Here is a 19,857-nt window from a genome sequence, read left to right as displayed (position 1 = left end):
AATCACTATTAACAAGTCCAACAGAGAGGAGTGAGGAATTATGCTTGAGGAAGATATAGTACTAGAAGACAACTTAGATCAGGGGTTGCCAACATGGCACCCACAGGCATCAGTGTGCCCACCAATACTTCCAATGGTACCCCTAAAAAAGGCTCAAAAGTGCACTGGTTTCCCCTCTCCTACACTGAACTCTTTCCCCAAAACATGTCCACTTTTCATTGGATGCCAGGACTGGACACCCACCTCCACTTCTGTTCTGAACAGAGGGAAAATGTGGGGGGTGCCTGATGTACTGCCTCCCCCTAATTGAATGGAGTGGGGCAAGGGGGCATGGCTGTGCCATTCTGTAGTCCTCTCTCTTGTTCTGCTCTTAGCTAAGGCAGCCATTTTGGTTTATGCAACAAACCCCACTGCAGCCATTTTGTGACTGGAGCCCACAGCACTCTCTCAAAATTCCAGATGTGCCCACTGGCCCAAAAAGGAGACCCACATAAAAAGAACGAGGGCTGGTGTTGTTATGGTGCAGAGAACTAGAAACATACATGGATCTGGAATAGAATGTCTAGCAACTGTACATTTGCAAAAATTTAAAACATGAGTTTCAGTACACTTTTGTATCAGTAGGTGACAGCACACTCAAGTGAATAGCACTGTACTGGCAGCAGGTGGCATTGTGGTCTAAACCACTGGGCCTCTTGGGTTTGTTGATCAGAAGGTTGGCTGTTCGAATCCCCATGATGGGGTGAGCTCCCATTGCTCTGCCCCAGCTCCTGCCAACCTAGCAGTTCAAAAAGCATGCCAGTGCAAGTAGATAAATAGGTACCGCTGTGGTGGAAAGGTAAATGGTGTTTCTGTGCGCTCTGGCACTTGTCACAGTATTCCATTGCACCAGAAGCGGTTTAGGCATGCTGGCCACATGACTAGGAAAGCTGTCTGTGGACAAACACCGGTTCCCTCAGCCTGAAAGCGAGATGAGCGCCGTGCCCCATAGTCACCTTTGAGTGGACTTAAACCGTCCAGGGATCCTTTACCTTTACCTTTTACTGGCAGCAAAAAATACCATAAGGAGTTGCATTCAAAGTAGTGCTAAGGAGATTGTTCCATCAGTACAGGCATTTCTGCTTGCCCAATGGAATGTTCTCCCCTCTCCTCGGTCTGTGTGCTGTTCTGGGGGCTCTCAAGGCCTTCCAGAGCAGATCAGGGTGTGGGTGGCAAGGAGAAGCAGGGGCAGTCCTCTTACCCTAGTGGGAATCATTGCACTGGTTTCTGCTAGGGCAACAATTTTGTTGAATACAGACCAATGAAACCACAGGAGTCAATTGCTGTTACACGAAAGGGTAAGAACAGCAGAATGCAGGGAGCAAAAGCAGCTACAGTGGTCCCTCAACTTACGAATTTAATCCGTTCCGAATGCACATTCGTAGGTCGAAAAGTTTGCAAGTCGAAAAAAGCGGTTTCCCATAGGAATGCATTGGAAACGGAAAAATTCGTAAGTTGAGTAAACCGCATCTAAAATTTGTAAGTCGAGAAAACCCCATCTAAACCACAATAGTTTTCCTTTCGGATGTCGGGAAAAAAAAATGTAAGCATGCGCCCATTTTTTTCATTCGTAACTCAAAATTTCGTAAGTCGAGTACAGTACTTCGTAAGTCAAGGGACCACTGTAGCTGCCAGTTGAGAAATCAATAGCATTAAGACAAAAACAAAGAACAGAGAAATTTACAGACACTAGGTGATATCAACATTCATCATGCTCAGATAAAACCCACTGAAATCAATAGGTCTATGCTGAATACGACATGGGACAGTATCCAACCGAACAGTTCTGCTAGTGTAAGGATTCTTAGTCGCGCAATGGAACCCCTGGAATAGATTCAAAGGTCAAGCTGGAAGGGGGTGGCAGCACAGGGAGAAGTGGGGATGGTTCTCGTGAACAGCTGAAAGTTCTTGTCCTAGTGAAACAGTACAGTTGGATAACTCCCTAAGCTGGATATCACCTACTAGCAAAAAAGAATCAATAGGAAAGAAATACAGAAAGTGAAAATCAAAGGCAGAAAAATAAAAGGAAATAGCATGAAAACTAATCAAATTTACAGAAGGCACCAAAAGTTAATATTCTGAATTCTAAGTTCCCTTTAATATTGTTTTCAGGTCTTTAATTTAGCTAAATTATACAGGTCTCAAATGTGTCGCCCCAACATGTCCTGCTGCCATTTAAATAAAATAAAGTTATCAGGATAGCAGATGATGAATCTGACACATTACATCTACTTTGAACCTTAGTGGCCTTTGTCACTGTGACAAGTTTGAGAATCTTTGCCAGAGCTGTTTTTGAAGAGGAATGGCATGGACTTACTTTTTAATGATCGTTGGTTCTTCTAGAGCCAGACTATTTAAGCAAGCGGAAGTATGAATATAGTCATCTGCAACATCTGTTGAGAAAGAACATAAAACACTTTCACTCTTGTCTCTGAACTGAGCAGTATTTAGAAAATACTCTCAAGTGTCTCTATGGGTGAAAAAGTTACTTTTATGAGCTCTTGTCATCTTCTCTGCCTTTGCACACGCATCCTTGATTCTGTTGTAGTAGTTTATAAGAAATGTCTTCTCTTGTGCAAAGAAATCATCTACTTCCTGAAAAGAAATTTTCAGATGGTTAAGGTAGTGTTTTGATCAAGAAAATGCGAAAATTAGGCTAGAGTTACTTTCGCATTAACCCTCTTTAGTAGGAATGCAATACGAGCTTGGCTTTTGAAATCATTTACAAAATATTTAAGGGACGAGGGTGGCGCTGTGGGTTAAACCACAGAGCCTAGGGCTTGCCAATCAGAAGGTTGGCGGTTTGAATCCCTGTGACAGGGTGAGCTCCCGTTATTGGGTCCCTGCTCCTGCCAACCTAGCGGTTCGAAAGCACGTCAAAGTGCAAGTAGATAAATAGGTACTGCTACAGCGGGAAGGTAAACGGCGTTTCCATGTGCTGCTCTGGTTCGCCAGAAGCGGCTTTTGTCATGCTGGCCACATGACCCGGAAGCTGTACGCCGGCTCCCTCGGCCAATAACACAAGATGAGCGCCACAACCCCAGAGTCGGTCACAACTGGAGCTAATGGTCAGGGGTCCCTTTACCTTTACAAAATATTTAGCTACTTTAAGCCTTCCCTGAAACAAGTGAACATCATGTGAATGTCTGTGTACGTGTGCAGGATTACGACAGCCCCAACCCCCTTTTACCTGAAAGGTACTTACCGGTATTTTTTTTGAAAATAATCAGCCTTAAAAAAAACTCTTTGAAAGTCCTGCTCTGTTAGGTTCACTGCACAAGCAATCTCCATTCCCTCAGCTCTGTTCCCTACCCCATAAAAAATCCTGATAAGTTTTACTTTACAGTGGAAAGGAAAGTGCTGGGAAATATAGCACTTTGCTCTCATCCAGCAGGGCTGTTGTTATGTCTATACCTCCAAAAACAGAGCAGAGCTCACAGTAGTACTGAATCCATGGTGTCCTGGAGCCCCTGATTTGCCCCCCCCTCCAACCCACTCCATTGCTAAAGAATGAGCCTAAGTGTTTGTTCTTAGCAACACAATTTGCACAATTTCATGCCAGAAAGTCTTGAAGTGATTTACAACAAAACAGTTAACATACAAAAAAGCAGTTAAATCAATTGTATATATAAAAAGATTTTTTAAAAATATAAAAACAGTTCAAAACAACAACAACATTTATATGAAATCCAAGAGAGCAACTGGAATAAAAGTTTTAAAATGCTAGTAATATAGCATACGTAAGCAGGCATACAGATTTATGGAAAATAACGCAAGAGACAATCTAGCTTTAAGAACTCTTACTTTAACCCCAGAGAACAGAACTTCATCAGCGCTCTTCGCCACAAATTTGAAGAAGCCACCAAACATTTCTTTTGTGTTTTTCCTCCGAACACTTAGCTAAGAGAAATATGGCAAGAGACACATTAGGCAGCGATAAACTATCCATTATCATTATGCTGGAATTCAAACCTGTGATCTTGGTGCTTTTGGGACCATACCCTAACCCATGCATTTCCAGCATTCTACCCACAGAGCCCACTTTAGAGTGGGAGCTATTAATGAGGACTATGTGTGACAAATTGGCACTACAGGAGCAGAGCCAGTTACAAAATTGTGGCAGATGGGAGTTTGGCATATTCAATCAGCAACTACAGACATAATTTTATTATTTCTAACCCTGTTTCAAAAATTGCTGAATTCTTTGCCACAGCACTTTCCTTGTGGCAAGGAGTTCCATAGTTCAGCTGTCCTCAAGTTAAGTAGGTATTATTTATGGAAGCAATGTGAAGTTGTATATGGCTTAAATGCAGTCTTGCCTTCCCTTGACAGGATTTTTTTGGGCTTGATTCTTTCAGTGGTTCTTGTAATTGTCTGGACTGTTTTAAATGGAAAAAATTTGATTTTATATTTTAATGCTTTTATTATTATTTTTGATGTTTTAATTTAATGATCTGTAAATCACCCTGGGATATTTTTGATGAAGGCTGGTTTAGAAATAGTGTAAATAAATGAAAAGCAGGTGTGTCTTACATCCTGGTCATACTCAAGGAAGACATGAAAGTTGTGATCTTGGCTGAGAAGAGGGTGGGCAGAAATTCGCTGAAGGAAGACTTCATGTGATGATACTGTTTTCTTGAAGACCGCAAGGTACTCCCTGGAAGAAGAAAAAAACTGGAATGGGAAAAAAAATGTGCCCCATATTGTGCACACTTCGGCCTAAGGTGCACCTGCATCGTAGTTGGCTGTGCATACAGGCATTGCAGGCATCTTGCATAAAATTGTAGAGCTGGAAGGGACCCAAAGTCTCATCTGCCCCTCAGGAATCACAGCTAATTGCAGTCAATTACAGTCGTACCTTGGAAGTCAAACAGAATCTGTTCCGGAAGTCCATTCGACTTCCAAAACATTCGGAAACCAAAGCACGGCTTCTTCTTCTTTTTTTAAAATGATTTTTATTGCTTTTACTTAATTCGTAAAGAAAAAAAAACTAATACACAAACGATCATTTTGTCATACAGCAAAATAATGTATACAATTCTCAAATAAAACAAAGATGTCTTCCAAATACTACGCTGTATCATGCCTTATTTACCTCTCTTTTCTTACTTATAAGATTTCCTCTTTAAACTTGTTCTTTCGAACTCGACTTCCACTTTCCTCTCTCTTGGTTTTATTTTCCATCTTTCAGGTTTCGGTGCTTTATTCTTTCTCGCCTGTCCTAATCTTACATCAACTTCACATATACCTTTGTGACAATGGCTAAATAAATTTCATGTTGTATTTTATAATAAAACCTTTTCAAATTTAACAAAATTCTTTCAAATATTCTACATATTTATTCCACTCTTTTTGATGCCTTTGTTCTTTCTGGTCTCTTATTCTTCCTGTCAGCCTTGCCAACTCTGAGTATTCTGTCATTTTCTCCCTCCAATCCTCTACAGTTGGGATTTCTGATGTTCTCCACCTTTGGGCCAGTATAATTCTCGCGGCTGTGTTGGCGTACAGAAAAAGTTTTTGGTCCTCCTTTTTTATATCTCTCCCCAAAATTCCCAGTAACATTTCTTCAGATTTTTTGGGAAAGTGTATCGCAACAACCTTTTCATTATATATTGAATCCCAAAAAACCTTTATCTTGTCGCACAGCCACCACATGTGGTAGAAATCTCCATCGCTATTATTACATTTCCAGCACTAAAGCACGGCTTCTGATTGGCTGCAGGAAGCTCCTGAAGCCAATTGGAGGCTGCGGATGTTTGGCTTCCAAAAATAGATCGCAAACCGGAACAGTCACTTTCGGGTTTGTGGTGTTCGGGAGCCAAAACATTTGAGAACTAAGCTGTTCGAAAAGCAAGGTACGACTGCAGTTGCTTTCACTGATGAATCCCATAACTTCTTATTTACATTTTAGATGACAGATTAGATGCCACTCTCCCACCCACCAGTACAATCAGCGGCTGCAATGACCATATACCTTGAATTATGTGTACGGATCCCAATCTGGCAGTAGGAACCACACGCACAGCCAGAGACTGGAATTAGAGACCATCCCAAGAAACAGGGTTTTGGGCAACTGCTTCTTTATGTGGCCCTCCATCCAGAAAAAGATGCACACAAAGAAGCCTGCTTCACAGCAAACTCATCTCCCTTGCTGAACTGGGATGACTTCCATCACATACAGTTCTTGTCAGAGCTTTTTTTTCCCTAAAAAAATGTTTAGGGGTGAGTGCCTGGCGTGCTATGGTCCATGGGGTCATGAAGAGTCAGACACGACTAAACAACAACACTCATTTTCCTACTCATTTTGAGATACTGCCCCTCAGTGAGGCCAAACTTAGAATCACAAAATGTTTAGGGTACCCCTGCATCCCCCTAGAAAAAAAGCACTGGTTCTTGTATCCAGATATGAACTTTAGCTTCTTCTCACATACACACACACACACACACACACACCTATCTTGATATTTTAAATCAGTATTCAACCTCTCAGACTTAAGACCTACCCTTTAATCCCACTAAAAAAATACTGCAAGGCTTTCTGTCATGACAGGCTGATATATCGACTGTGACACTAAGCTGATAAAGGTGCTACAAGCCACCATACATATCTGTCTCCAATGACAGTGCTGGATCAAAGAGTCTACAAGCCAGATCATTCAAGGCAGGGTTGGAGAACCTGTAGCCCTCCATTTCTGACTCCAATTCCTAATTTGATCCAGTCAAGATCTGGACAGCCACAGGCTCCCTATCTCTTCTTTTTGTGTGTGTGTGTTAACTCCTTCCAGAACAGACTGAATACCAGCTAGTTGGACAGATGACATTCACACTAACAGCAACTCTACCTTCAAACTGGCTCCCAAGTTGATTTCCAGGCCTAATCCAAAGCACAGGTTCTTAACTTTCAAACTCTCAACAACTTGGTTCTCATAATCTCTGAGAATGTACAAATTCTCCCAGCACTTGAGATCTTCTGAGGAGACCCTATTTTGAAATACGTCTTATGGGAAGCCTAATAAATAATAATAATAATAATAATAATAATAATAATAATAATAATAATTTATTATGTATACCCCGCCCATCTGGCTGGGTCTCCCCAGCCACTCTGGGCGGCTTCCAACAGAAAAATAGAACACAGTAGTCTATTAAACATTAAAAGCCTCCCTGAACAGGGCTGCCTTCAGATGTCTTCTAAAAGTCTGGTAGTTGTTTTCCTTTTTGACATCTGTTGGGAGGGCGTTCCACAGGGCAGGCGCCACCACCGAGAAGGCCCTCTGCCTAGTTCCCTGCAACTTGGCTTCTCGCAACGAGGGAACTGCCAGAAGGCCCTCAGTGCTGGACCTCAGTGTCCGGGCAGAATGATGGGGGTGGAGACGCTCCTTCAGGTATACTGGACCGAGGCCATTTAGGGCTTTAAAGGTCAGCACCAACACTTTGAATTGTGCTCGGAAACATACTGGGAGCCAATGTAGATCTTTCAAGACTGGTGTTATGTGGTCTTGGCGGCTGCTCCCTGTCACCAGTCTAGCTGCCGCATTCTGGATTAGTTGTAGTTTCCGAGTCACCTTCAAAGGTAGCCCCACGTAGAGCGCATTGCAGTAGTCCAAGTGGGAGATAACTAGAGCATGCACCACTCTGGCTAGACAGTCTGCAGGCAGGTAGGGTCTCAGCCTGCGTACCAGATGGAGCTGATAGACAGCTGCCCTGGACACAGAATTGACCTGCGCCTCCATGGACAGCTGTGAGTCCAAAATGACTCCCAGGCTGCGCACCTGGTCATTCAGGGGCACAGTTACCCCATTCAGAACCAGGGAATCCTTCACACCTGCCCGCCTCCTGTCCCCCACGAAACAGTACTTCTGTCTTGTCAGGATTCAACCTCAATCTGTTAGCCGCCATCCATCCTCCAACCGCCTAAGTTACCCTCAAACAGGAGAGGAGCCTTCTTCGTAGCAGCTCTGATGCTCTGGAATAGTCTACCAAGACAGGTTTGTCCTCTTTTTGGAGACTGGTGAATTTGCCTACCCCAACCTTTCACATACACTGGATGACAGACTGCTACCATGTATTGTAACTTTATTGAAATGTTTAATTATGTTCTGGGTTTTTGTAAATTTGCAAATGATTGAAATTGTCTGAATAGTGTTGTATAAACAGATTTAAATAACGTAAGCTTTTAACTAGGACTGGAGAAACTGGCTTCAAATTCCCATTGCCCCTTGGATCTTTCACTGGGTAACCTTGAGCCAGTCACTACCTCAGAGCCAAACGTGCACACAAGGTTTGCTGAGAGGATAAAAATCATAGAATTGTAGAATTGGAAGGGACCCTGAGGATCGAGTCCAACAATGCAGGAATATGCAACTGTACCATACGGGGATCAAATTTGCAACCTTGACATTATCTAACTGAGCTTTCCAGGGCCATATATTGTCCTTAGAATAAAGGGAGGATATGAATGCAACAAACTAAACTAAACTAACAAACTATGCAGAAGAGTGGGAAGACAATTCAGAAAACTTACTAGGCTGTTTTAACAAGTACAGTAGAGCCTTGACAGTTCAGAAGCCTCCTTTACACTCATATAGATTCACCAGCAAGCAAAAAATTACATGGGATAAAGAGGGTATTTTCGTTAAGTATAATCACACTCACGCTTCCAGCTCTTGCTTCATTTTGGCAAATTCCTCTTTTGTCATAGACAGTTCTCCTTCCCCGAGCTTATGCATCTTCTCTCTGGGGCCATCAAAGTCAGGCTTTGCAGGTGCTGGAGGAATCTTAGACAAAAATATCTGTTGCTAGGAACCTCCTTGTCCAAAAAGAGAACTTTAGTAATTTCTACTCTCTAGCAATTTCTACAAGAACACTGCTAGTCAAACATCTAATTTTTACGGAAATCCCTTCCATTGAGGTCAGAAAGGCCACCTCTCTGTTGAGCTTCCAGTGCTTTCTGAAAACTTTTTTATTCCAGCTTTTTAATAGAATTAATAGAATAACCTTTAGTCATTTTTAGTTTCATTGTATTGTGCCTCCTACTATAATTAAGCAGTATATAAATGGTTGAAGTAATTAATAAATAAATAGGTACAGTATTGTATAACAGTATTTCCTTATAACACAGCGGTGTAAATGCTGAAAAGATATGTAATGAGCTAAGAAATGACCAATGTAGTCAAGAGTGTTCTAAGGGCAAATCTGTAGCCACAAATCTGGTGGGATGGAGTTTGAGGATAGGCAGTGGTGGTGATGTAGCACATTGCAAGTAAATGAAAAACTGGAGCAATCTAAAAAAAGTAGTTTTGTATGTCTAATTTGAATAAAATGATAAAATTTGAAGTGTGAGAATAATCTCATTGCCTTTGTATGAAACCCTAGTACAAATTTGTTGAGGGGTGTCAAATGCTCTTGGAGCTGAAACTTTGAGAACAGCACTCTAACACACACAAGCATACACACACTCTTGCTGCTAAACATATACTGTATGTCATTTCTCAACTACTTCAGTCTTCAATAAAACCAACAATCTAAAAAAAAAAATCCCAACAATAGTACAATAAAATTTATTTTAACAACTGGAGAACTCAGAAAACCACACAATTCAAAGATTAGCAAAATAAAGCAGAATTAAACAGCTCTTCCGCAAGATCTATATCTCTGGCTCTTCTCAGATCTCCTTTTGGAGGCAATTTCACAAAAGAATTCCAATGAAGTATCACTACAGTACTTCGTTAAATTATCTTGCTGGCCTCAGTAAGGTTTCGTTATTTGATAAACTCAAAATTAGTTATTGTAAAGAGTTGCAATGTGGTTACTTAATAGTGCAATCCTACCCATGTCTACTCAGAAGTAAGTCTCACTGAACCCAATGGGGTTTAATCCCAGGTTAAGTGGGTACAGAACTGCAGCATAACTGAAATATCCATAGGAACCCCACTCATGCATTGAAATGGGTTTCAAGGCTACAGATATATGCCAATATACACTGGAGATTAAGAATCAGTACTATGAAATTCTAAAACAAAAAACCAGAAACTACAGAATTACTTGTTTGCAATTTCCTTGATTAGCGAAGATGTCTGCATTTTAAATCAGATTTTGTAAGTACTTACGATTAGTCCTGCATACTCTTCTGTCTCAATAAATGTGTCATGCAGCCACTCAAAATCTTCATGCTGTCTTGTAACTGAGAATTCTGTGCTCTGAAAAACTGGCAGCGTAGTCTGAAAGCAGAGATCAGTTACTCCTTTGGACCTCATTAATAGAAAAAATAAAAATAAAAAAATAGTGTAGGCTTTTAAGCCTGTTAAGCTGGAACATGGGTGGGAAGACTTCAGGTTTGTAGGATCTACTATTTTTTTAACTAGAACCCTGAGAACCACCAACTGGAGCCGGGTGCAAAAGAAACATGTGTAAAATTAAAGGATTCTGAGACAAGAGATGAGAAATTTGTTCTGAATGCTGGAAATTGAGTTTACAGCCCTTCTACACAAAACTCCACTCCTAGCCTTCCTCACTTGCTGTTGCAACCATATCCCATATTCAGATCCATGCAGGCAGCACAACTGCCATCAAAAACTGTTTATAAGACAAGATACAAACTAACAGAAAAAGACTGAACTGATTTTAAACTTACAGACCCAAATCTCTCCCCCCCCCACCTACTGAAATCAAATCTGAACTACTACATGTTATTAAAAGCAGTAATATAATGTGTGAATATAAAGTGAGATTAAACAAATGAACCAAAAACCAGTACCTTAAATTTCTTAACCCCAAACCAGTATCTTAAAATGACCCATGAGCAACATTATCCCTGAAATATTGCTTTTGTTCAATTTAAACAAAATCTCAGCTTATTTTGGCCATGGTCCATTTTGAATTTTATATAAATGGATATTTTGGTTTGAAACGTGATATATGGATTTTCAGATGGTTTTCAATACATTGCTCAATCTTGATTAGTACAAGAGGTATTTAGATGTATATGGAAGCAAGTGAAAAAAGAAAATATCATAATAAAAAGTACAGTGGACCCTCTGGATACGCATTTAATTCGTTCCGAGGGTCCGTGCGCACCCTGAAAAATTTTTAACCAGAGGCGCCACTTCTGTGCACAGGCACAGCATGATAGAGCACTTCTGCGCATGCGGCAAAACCCAGAAAAATACTTCCGGGTTTGCCGCTTTCGCAACCCGAAGATTACGTATCCAGAGAGGTACGAAACGCTAGGGTCCACTGTAGAGGGAAGATTTCCCAAGAGATAATTTTGGAGAGACAGAGCACACCATCTTAAGAAAATTGGCATAAAAATGCTTTCATTTCAATTTATGTGAGCTAAGGCTATTTTCCAAGCCATGTTCACTAATCTGTAACTTTATAGAAATTACCTTGGTCACTAAACATGGCAAAGTTGTAGCTTTGTTCCCTGCCATCTTACCTTAGTATGGACTGTGAATTTCACTTTGTCTTTTTCACTGAGAGCATCAGGGATATCAATCTGCAGTGAAGGGTCAATATTTAGATCCACAGACACAGACCTCATCTGAAATGAAAGCAGAAGGAATTTAGAGGGCTGGAGATCTCAGCAACAGCTTCCTACACCAACTCCATACCCGTCAAACCTCAGCTAGGAGGATGGGATAGGAATAGCAATTCTTTGGAAGCAACCTTTGGGTCACCTATTTACTGTGGTACTACTGCTAATGAGTACTTTGGTGACAGGCACCGAGGGTGTTGCTAACTGGGCACTTGAACAGGCGCTGCAACCTGTGATTGATGGGAAAGACCTACTTAAGTGAAAAGGTGAACACATCTCTGGGAGGAGATGTAATGACTGTCTTTACAAAAAACAGGACTTGGGGGTGGGGAAGATAAACTACTATTTTTTTTCTTTCCTTAGGAGCAGCATGACATTTAGGTAGTTTAGATTTACACTGCAATCTCAGAGAAGCCTATGCAGAACTGGTGGAAAGTTAATTTGAATTTTATTTCAAAATTTATTTTTTAAAAAAGGGCTAGAATTAATTTCAACATCGTTTATCAAAACTGCTTGCCCCCATGTATGATGACCTCCTCCCACACCACTCTTAGTGCATTAAGATCTTCAACTGAGGTCTCTCTCTGAGTTCCATCACATATATGTGTGTGTGATGGAACTCAGAGTCATAACTAGGGCTGTGTGATGTATCAATACATCGTCTGAAACCAGTCTGAAGTTCAGAACACGATAACAGTTTCAGAATTTTTGAGCTTGCAAGCGTGAAGATCTGTCGGGCGGTGACTGCTGGGAAGGACCACGGAGAGAGATACAGGTTTTGGTGGCCTTGGCAAAGGAAACCGAAGAAGGTGCTCCTCTGCCTGCCTGCACCTTCCCTTCTCCACAGCCTAGCTGCCCCTCCCGATTTCAGACATCTATATATATATAAATGTAGGTGTCACAGTGGCCGGAGTGGACTACTTCAGAGTAACGACGCTACGCAGCTCTGCATTTTATTCTTTTATTGGTGCTGCGTATTTACAGTGCTCAAGTCATTGCTATTTACACGGAGCGATGTTGTCAGTCGGTTTCAGAACCTCCTAATGGCTTTTGGCGCGTCTTTCTCCAACACAAAAGCTTTGGCAGACCCATCCTCTTGCCCCTCCTCTTCCTGCGTAATTCTGGAGTTGGGGGGATGGGTCTTCCCCCCTTACTTGCCCCTTCCTGTCCCACCTGGGACCCTGGCTCCTCTACCTTGCCTGAGCCTCGGACACGACTTCCTGCTTCCCCACTGGAATCGGAACTCTCCCTGCTTTCCCCTTTGCTCGGGGACGGGCTTGAACTCAGGAGGGGAGGGACTTCGCGATATCCCCTGTCCCTCACATCCACCCCCCTCCCAAGCTCTCCTTCACCCCTCCCCAGGCCCCCCCCATGTGTCGGTGACGACTGGAAGCCTAAAAACTCGGTGCTCTCCGAGCCCGTTGGTGTGAACACCTCCCCCCAGTCCTGCGAGCCCCCCCCTTCCGCCTGGGAGGACGGGAATCCCAAAAAGTCCGTGGCGTCAGAGCTGGTGGGGGTAAAAATGTTTTGCCAATCTGCTCCTTCCTCTGACTGGGTGGATCTTGGCGACACCCATACCTCATCCTCTGGTTCCTCAAACTCCGCTTCCCAGCGCCATGGTGAGCTGTTCTCCCGTGCCTCCTCCTCCTCCCCCTCCCTTTCCATGTGCCAGGGCTTGGGTCTGTGGGGAAAGAGGGCGTGAAATTCTTCCACCAAGAATTCCTCCTGTATCTGAGTGGCGGGAACCCATTCATTCTGGGACGGTGGAGCATCCTCCCATGCCATGAGGTACTCCAGGCCCCCCACCCCCCACCTTGAATCCAGGATGGCCGTGGCCTCATTGAGTTGCTCCCTGCTTTCCCTCTCCCCCCCTCCCTCGGGGGTTTGTTCGCTGTCTCTGAGCCTGCTGCTTTCCCTGTACGGCGACAGCAGCGATCTATGAAACACTGGATGCACCCTCATGTCCTCTGGCAGTGCCAGCCGGTATGCCACCGGGTTGACCTGTTGCGTGACCGTGAAGGGGCCCAGCCATTTGGGTGCCAGCTTTTTGCACCTCCCTCTGGTGGGAAGGCCCTCCGAGGACAACCACACCTTGTCCCCCACCCTGATGACCTCCCCTTGTCGCCTGTGGCGATCTGCCCCCTTTTTGTACGCTTCCTTGGCCCTCTCCAAGTGTTCTCTGAGCTGCTGGTGCACCGTCTCCAGTTCCTCTGCCCAATCCTCAGCCTGTGGGCCCTCCTCCTCCTCCTCCCTCTCCCTCTCTGGGAAAGATCTGAGGTCGCGCCCGTAATTGGCCTTAAAGGGCGACACCCCTGTGGAGACGTGCACTGCATTGTTGTAGGCAAATTCTGCTAGTGGCAAGCGATCCACCCAGTCCGTTTGCCGCTGGCTGACGTAGCATCTCAGGTACTGCTGCAGAATGGCGTTGACCCTCTCCGCTTGTCCGTTGGTCTGCGGGTGTCTAGCCGTCGACAAGCTGACCTCCACCTGCAGGAGGTTCATGAGCCGCCGCCAGAACCTGGAAACAAATTGGCGGCCACGATCCGAAATAACCCTTAAAGGTAATCCATGCAGTCTGAAAATGTGATCAACAAACAGTTTGGCTGTCTCTTCTGCCGAGACTGCCCTGGCACACGGTATAAAGTGACACATTTTGGACATGAGGTCCACCACCACCAACACTGCAGTCTTACCCCTGGACGAAGGCAGATCTGTGATGAAGTCCATGGACACCACTTCCCACGGCCTGTGTGGTGTGGCTAAGGGCTCCAGCAACCCTGGTGGCGCCGCTCTGACCACCTTCGCCCGCTGGCAGGTGGTACAGCCCCTTACATAGTCTCGAACATCTTCCCTCACCCCTGGCCACCAGAAGTGTCTTATGACTAGGTGAGTGGTCTTGTCCCTTCCAAAATGCCCCGCTGTAGGGTTGTCGTGCATCTGCTTGAGGACCGTACGTCGAAGCTGGGTGGTGGGTAGGTACAGCGCACCCTTGTAGAAAAGCAGCCCTCTGCGTTCTGCAAAGTCTTTTGCCTGCTCCCTCCCCCCTCTCAGTTCTCTGAAGATGCGGTTGGCAAATTCATCCGCTGCCGTCAGTGCTGTGAGTTCTGCCTCGCTCACCACTGCTGCTCCGCAGGACCATGCCGACGGGGGGAAAATGTGCCTTGGGGCTGGTGGCGCCTCCTCCTCCATGTACTCTGGCTTGCGGGAGAGGGCATCCGCCCTGACATTCTGCTCTCCTGGGATGTAGTGTATGGAGAAGTTGAAGTTCGAGAAGAACTCCGCCCACCGTATCTGCCGCTGGTTGAGCACCCTGGCAGTTCTCCAGAACTCCAGGTTCTTGTGGTCTGTGCACACCTGGATGGGGTGCTTGGCGCCCACCAGGAAGTGTCTCCAGTGCTGGAACGCCGCGTGGATCGCAAGAAGTTCCCGATCAAAAACTGTGTAGTTTCGCTCGGGCTGGGTCAACTTCCTGGAGAAGAAGGCACAGGGTCTCCACTCTCTGTTGGCGTCCAGTTGCAACAAAATGGCGCCCACAGCCTTATCAGAAGCATCTGTTTCAATGCGTAGGGGCGCGTCCTGAACCACGTGGAACAGGTTCTGGTCTGAGGCGAACACCCTCTTGAGGCTTTCGAACGCTGCTTGCGCCTCTGGTGTCCACCTGAACTTCTGCTTGCCTCTCAGGCAGTCAGTGATGGGAGCCGTAACTCGAGAGAAGTTCTTGATGAACTTCCTGTAGAAGTTGGCAAAGCCTAGTAGGCGTTGGGCATCTTTGCGCGTCCTGGGGCTGTGCCAGTCCAGGATGGTCTGCACCTTGTCCTTGTCCATTGCCAGCCCCTTGTCTGACAGCTTGTAGCCCAGGAAGTCCACCTCCTTGGTGTGAAACTTGCACTTCTCCAGCTTCACATACAGGTGGTTCTCCTTCAGGCGCTGTAACACCTCCCTGACGTCCTTCACGTGCTGCACTGGGTCGTTGGAGTAAATAAGGATGTCATCCAGAAAGACCAAGCATTTCCTGAAGAGTAGGGACCCCAGGACGTGGTGCATGAAGGCCTGGAAGCATGCTGAGCCCCCTTGCAACCCGAAGGGCATCACCAGATATTCAAAAGAGCCCAGAGGCGTGAACATCGTGGTTTTCCACTCATCGCCTTCCCGGATCCTGATCAAGTTGTACGCCCCCCTCAGGTCTAGCTTGGTGAAAATCTTGCCTCTGCGTGCCGCTGTCAGGAGATCATCCACTCTGGGCATGGGGAAAGCCACTGGCTCTGTCACCGAATTCAGCCGTCTAAAATCCACCACAAGACGGCGCTGTTGCGTGTCTTTCTTGTCCACCCAGAAGACCGGGCTGCCCCCTGCTGCCTTGCTTTCTCTGATGAACCCCCGCTTGAGGTTCTTGTCGATAAAAGCGCGCAGATCCTCCAGTTCCTGGTCTGACATGGCGTACAGCTTGGCTGGGGGTATAGTTGCCCCAGGCACCAGGTTGATCTGGCAGTCAAAAGGCCTGTGTGGGGGCAGGTGGTCGGACTCCGCTTCACTGAAGACCTCCTGCAGGTCCCAGTATGGTTTGGGTATCGCCTCACCCCCTTTGACGTGCATGGTGGCCACCGTGGCTATCGGAGGCCCCTCCCCTGGTTGGTGCTGCATGCAATGTTCCAGGCAAAAGTCCGATCCAAAAGTGATGCATCTCTGATGCCAACTTATGGAGGGGTCGTGGCGCGCCAGCCAGCTCATGCCCAAAACGATTGGGGGGTCTGAGATGGTGGTGACGTTGAATGCCAGTGTCTCTGAGTGCCTTCCAACCGTCATTCTCATGGGGGGGGTTTGATGAGTGATGGCCCCTCCCAGCAGCTCTCTGCCGTCAATGGTTGCCACGTGCAGAGGAAAATCCAGCTGCAGAAGCTGGATCTGGTGCTCTTCTGCAAAGTTTCTCGAGAAGAAGTTGGCTGAGGCACCACTGTCAATTAGGGCGAGGACCGTCAATGGATAGCCATTTGGGAGCGTGAGCGTCACTTCTAGAACCACTCCTGCTCTGGGAGGGGTGGGCTGGCTCTGCTCCTCTCTGTGCGGGTGGGTGGGCTGGGGCTGTTGTCTGCTGACTGTGCCTGGCTGCCGCCCCTTGTCTCCTGCAGCCAGGCTTTCCCGTTTCCCTGCTGTGGTGCTGCGTCAGTGGGGGAGGGCACAACCGTTCCCGCCTTTCCTTGCCACTCCCTGCGATGTGGGCAGTCTCTGACGAGATGCTGGGGGGAGTTGCAGAGAAAGCAATTCCCACCCCTTCCCTCCTTGCGTCTTGGCGCCGCTGGGGTTTGAAAAGCCCGCGCGCGCGCGCTATCAATCTGCATGGGTTCCTGGTCCTGACTGGCCCCAGGCGTGGCTTGAAAGGGTTGTTGAGGGAGTGGCTTCTCCTGCGACCGTGGGAACCAAGCCCGCTTTGCGCGCGTTGCTTGCTTGTCGCTCCATCTGGATTCCTGCCTCACCCCCACCGCCAGAGCCGCTTTGCTCAGTTGATCCATATTACTGGGCTTTGGACCTCTCGAGAGCTCATCCTTCACCTCCTCATGCAACCCCAAGTAAAACGCCGCTTGCATTGGGGCAGACTCCAGATCCCACCCCAATCTGTGCACCAGCATGGTGAATTTCGCCCAATACGCGCGAACTGTCATATTTCCTTGGCGTAAATTATGAAGTTCCTCCTTAGTCTGGTCCATATGACTATCGGACGAATACATCGTTTTCAAACCTTCTAGAAATAGTTTGACATTCTTCATGCAAGGATTCCTTGTTGCAATTAACGGTCTTAGCCACTCCCTGGCCGCCCCTGTAAGGTGCTCCACAATAAACGCTACTCTGTGCTCATCATCAGGGAACTCATCGTGGTGCAGCTCAAGAGCATACACAATCTCAGTCTCAAAGCCCTGAAACTCCTTCGGGTCTCCATTGAACTTGCTTACTAGGGTCCCGGCTCTCCTTCCTGGCAGCACTTGGACTTGGGGTGCCCCTCCCGCCTTGTTTTTCTCTGCATCCAGCTTGTTTTGGAGGTCTACCGCCACCGCCCTTAAATGCTGCTCTTTTTCCTGGAGCTCTCTCACCTGTTCCGCAAGTTGTAGCCGGTCGTCCTGGACCTTCTTAGTCTCCTCTTTAGCTGCCTTCAATTCTCCCTGCGCCTGCAGCGACAGCTGTTGCAGTTCTAGCTGGGCTTGCTCAGCGATCTGCCGCCACTTCTCCGCCTCTGACACGCTCATCCCGGCAACTCCAAAGTAGCCCAAAAATGATTAGGAGGTTGCTGTCACAGTGGCCGGAGTGGACTACTTCAGAGTAACGACGCTACGCAGCTCTGCATTTTATTCTTTTATTGGTGCTGCGTATTTACAGTGCTCAAGTCATTGCTATTTACACGGAGCGATGTTGTCAGTCGGTTTCAGAACCTCCTAATGGCTTTTGGCGCGTCTTTCTCCAACACAAAAGCTTTGGCAGACCCATCCTCTTGCCCCTCCTCTTCCTGCGTAATTCTGGAGTTGGGGGGATGGGTCTTCCCCCCTTACTTGCCCCTTCCTGTCCCACCTGGGACCCTGGCTCCTCTACCTTGCCTGAGCCTCGGACACGACTTCCTGCTTCCCCACTGGAATCGGAACTCTCCCTGCTTTCCCCTTTGCTCGGGGACGGGCTTGAACTCAGGAGGGGAGGGACTTCGCGATATCCCCTGTCCCTCACAGTAGGCATTGTGCACGAGGATGAAACAGCCTTTCTCCATAACTGCTAAACCGTAATGTAACCAATTTGGCCACAACGTTCCATGCCCATCAGGGAGGGATCTGGCATAATTTCCCCCCCAAAAAAACCACACCTTTCACACCTAAAATAATGATTAAACACACAACAAAATGGTGCCCCAAATAGACGTCACCACCAGAAGCTCTGAAGACTCCAGCAGCTCCAAAGCTGCGCCGCCAGATGACATCACAAAATTCCACAGCAACCAACTGAAAACAGTCCTTTTGCAGCAACAAGGCCCAGCTTTTTCAATAGGCCGCAGCATTGCCAAGCAGGGAAAAACAAACAGAATAGGGCCTTTCACAATGGGGGAGGGGGGCACAGGGATGAGGCACAACAAAGGGAGGGGGGAAGGACCCTGAGTCAGCCAAAGCAGTGGGGGTGGGTTGGGACAGGGAAAAATGAATAGGCCGACCGCCAAAACGGCCATTCCACCTCCAAAGCCCAAGCCCAAAGCCTCTCCGGGTGGCTGCATTAAAAAACGCCTGGCAGCATTAGGCAGTCGTTCATCATTTCTTAGTGGGCGTTGTGTCACATGCGAGGCTACGCGGCCATTTTAAGTAAGGGCAGTCCTGCCCCTTTTAACCTAGGCTTTATACTATGACTGATTGCCAGCCTCTGCGTCTTTAAAAAAACAACAACCACCATGCACTTTCTCTCCCCAGTTTAAGTCCTCAAACCAACACCACATCCTACATTCAAAACACCTACTCAAAAATTAGAAAAACCAAATAACCAAAGCAAGCAAACAAACAAACCACAAAACACACAACAATGCCCAAATCATACAATACCCACCAAAATAAATGACAACCCCAAAAATAAAATAAACAATAGTAACTTCAGCTTCTCATGTTCTTATATTTTTTAAAAATCAATCTCTATATATAAAAATGTTCACGATGTGTGCGCAGTAGCCAATGTATGGAGATACAGGGGGGAGGGGACAACACTCACCGGGGACAACAGAGAGCTCAGACAAAAGGGCATGCTGGGAAATAGAACCCAAAAGCTGACAGTTCCTTCTCCAAGGGTGGGGGCCCAAGTATGGAAATACAGGGGGGAAGGAGCAACACTCCCCAGAGACAACAGAGAGCTCAGACAGGGGGGTGAGGGGGCTCGATAGCTCATGAGTCAGGACAGGGCCAGTCACAGGGATGTGCCGGAGGGGTGGGGGGAAGAGGGGGCTCGATAGCTCATGAGTCAGGACAGGGTGGAGCCAGTCACAGGGATGAACCAGGGGGTGGGGGGAGGAGGGGGCAGGATAACCACAACAATGCGTGGCCGGGCCAGCTAGTTGTAATATATTGGTGTATTGCGATGGTTAACTAGTGATATATCACAATGTGAAAAATCAGATGTCATCCATCTAGGAGCAAGAACTGAAAGCTGAGCCAAGCAGAAACGAAACAGCGGAGCAAAGGCAGAGAGGGGTAGAGGGAGAGGTTAGGGTGGGTGGGCTGAAAAATCAGTTGCTACAGCCTTTGGAATCCAGGGTAGAGGGTAGAAATGGCCAG

The 19,857-nt window shown here is 46.4% G+C and overlaps 1 protein-coding gene across 2 annotated transcripts in view; it reads right to left on the bottom strand.

Moving 5' to 3' along the window:
- The window catches only part of SNX5 (sorting nexin 5), a 33,261-nt gene that overhangs the window by 9,867 nt on the left and 3,537 nt on the right, over positions 1 to 19,857 (bottom strand). For both annotated transcript variants that reach the window (XM_035103357.3, XM_035103358.3), the window contains exons 2-8: positions 11,477 to 11,581; positions 10,149 to 10,259; positions 8,695 to 8,816; positions 4,573 to 4,696; positions 3,844 to 3,939; positions 2,529 to 2,634; positions 2,357 to 2,432 (exon numbers count right to left, since the gene is read on the bottom strand). In XM_035103357.3, the coding sequence (XP_034959248.2) occupies positions 2,357 to 2,432; positions 2,529 to 2,634; positions 3,844 to 3,939; positions 4,573 to 4,696; positions 8,695 to 8,816; positions 10,149 to 10,259; positions 11,477 to 11,581 (740 nt within the window). The remainder of the gene's footprint in view (positions 1 to 2,356; positions 2,433 to 2,528; positions 2,635 to 3,843; positions 3,940 to 4,572; positions 4,697 to 8,694; positions 8,817 to 10,148; positions 10,260 to 11,476; positions 11,582 to 19,857) is intronic.

The sequence above is a fragment of the Zootoca vivipara genome, chromosome 8, assembly GCF_965207765.1.
Source record: "Zootoca vivipara chromosome 8, rZooViv2.hap1.1, whole genome shotgun sequence".
Lineage (NCBI taxonomy): Eukaryota > Metazoa > Chordata > Lepidosauria > Squamata > Lacertidae > Zootoca > Zootoca vivipara.
This window is presented reverse-complemented; position numbering and strand designations above follow the sequence as displayed.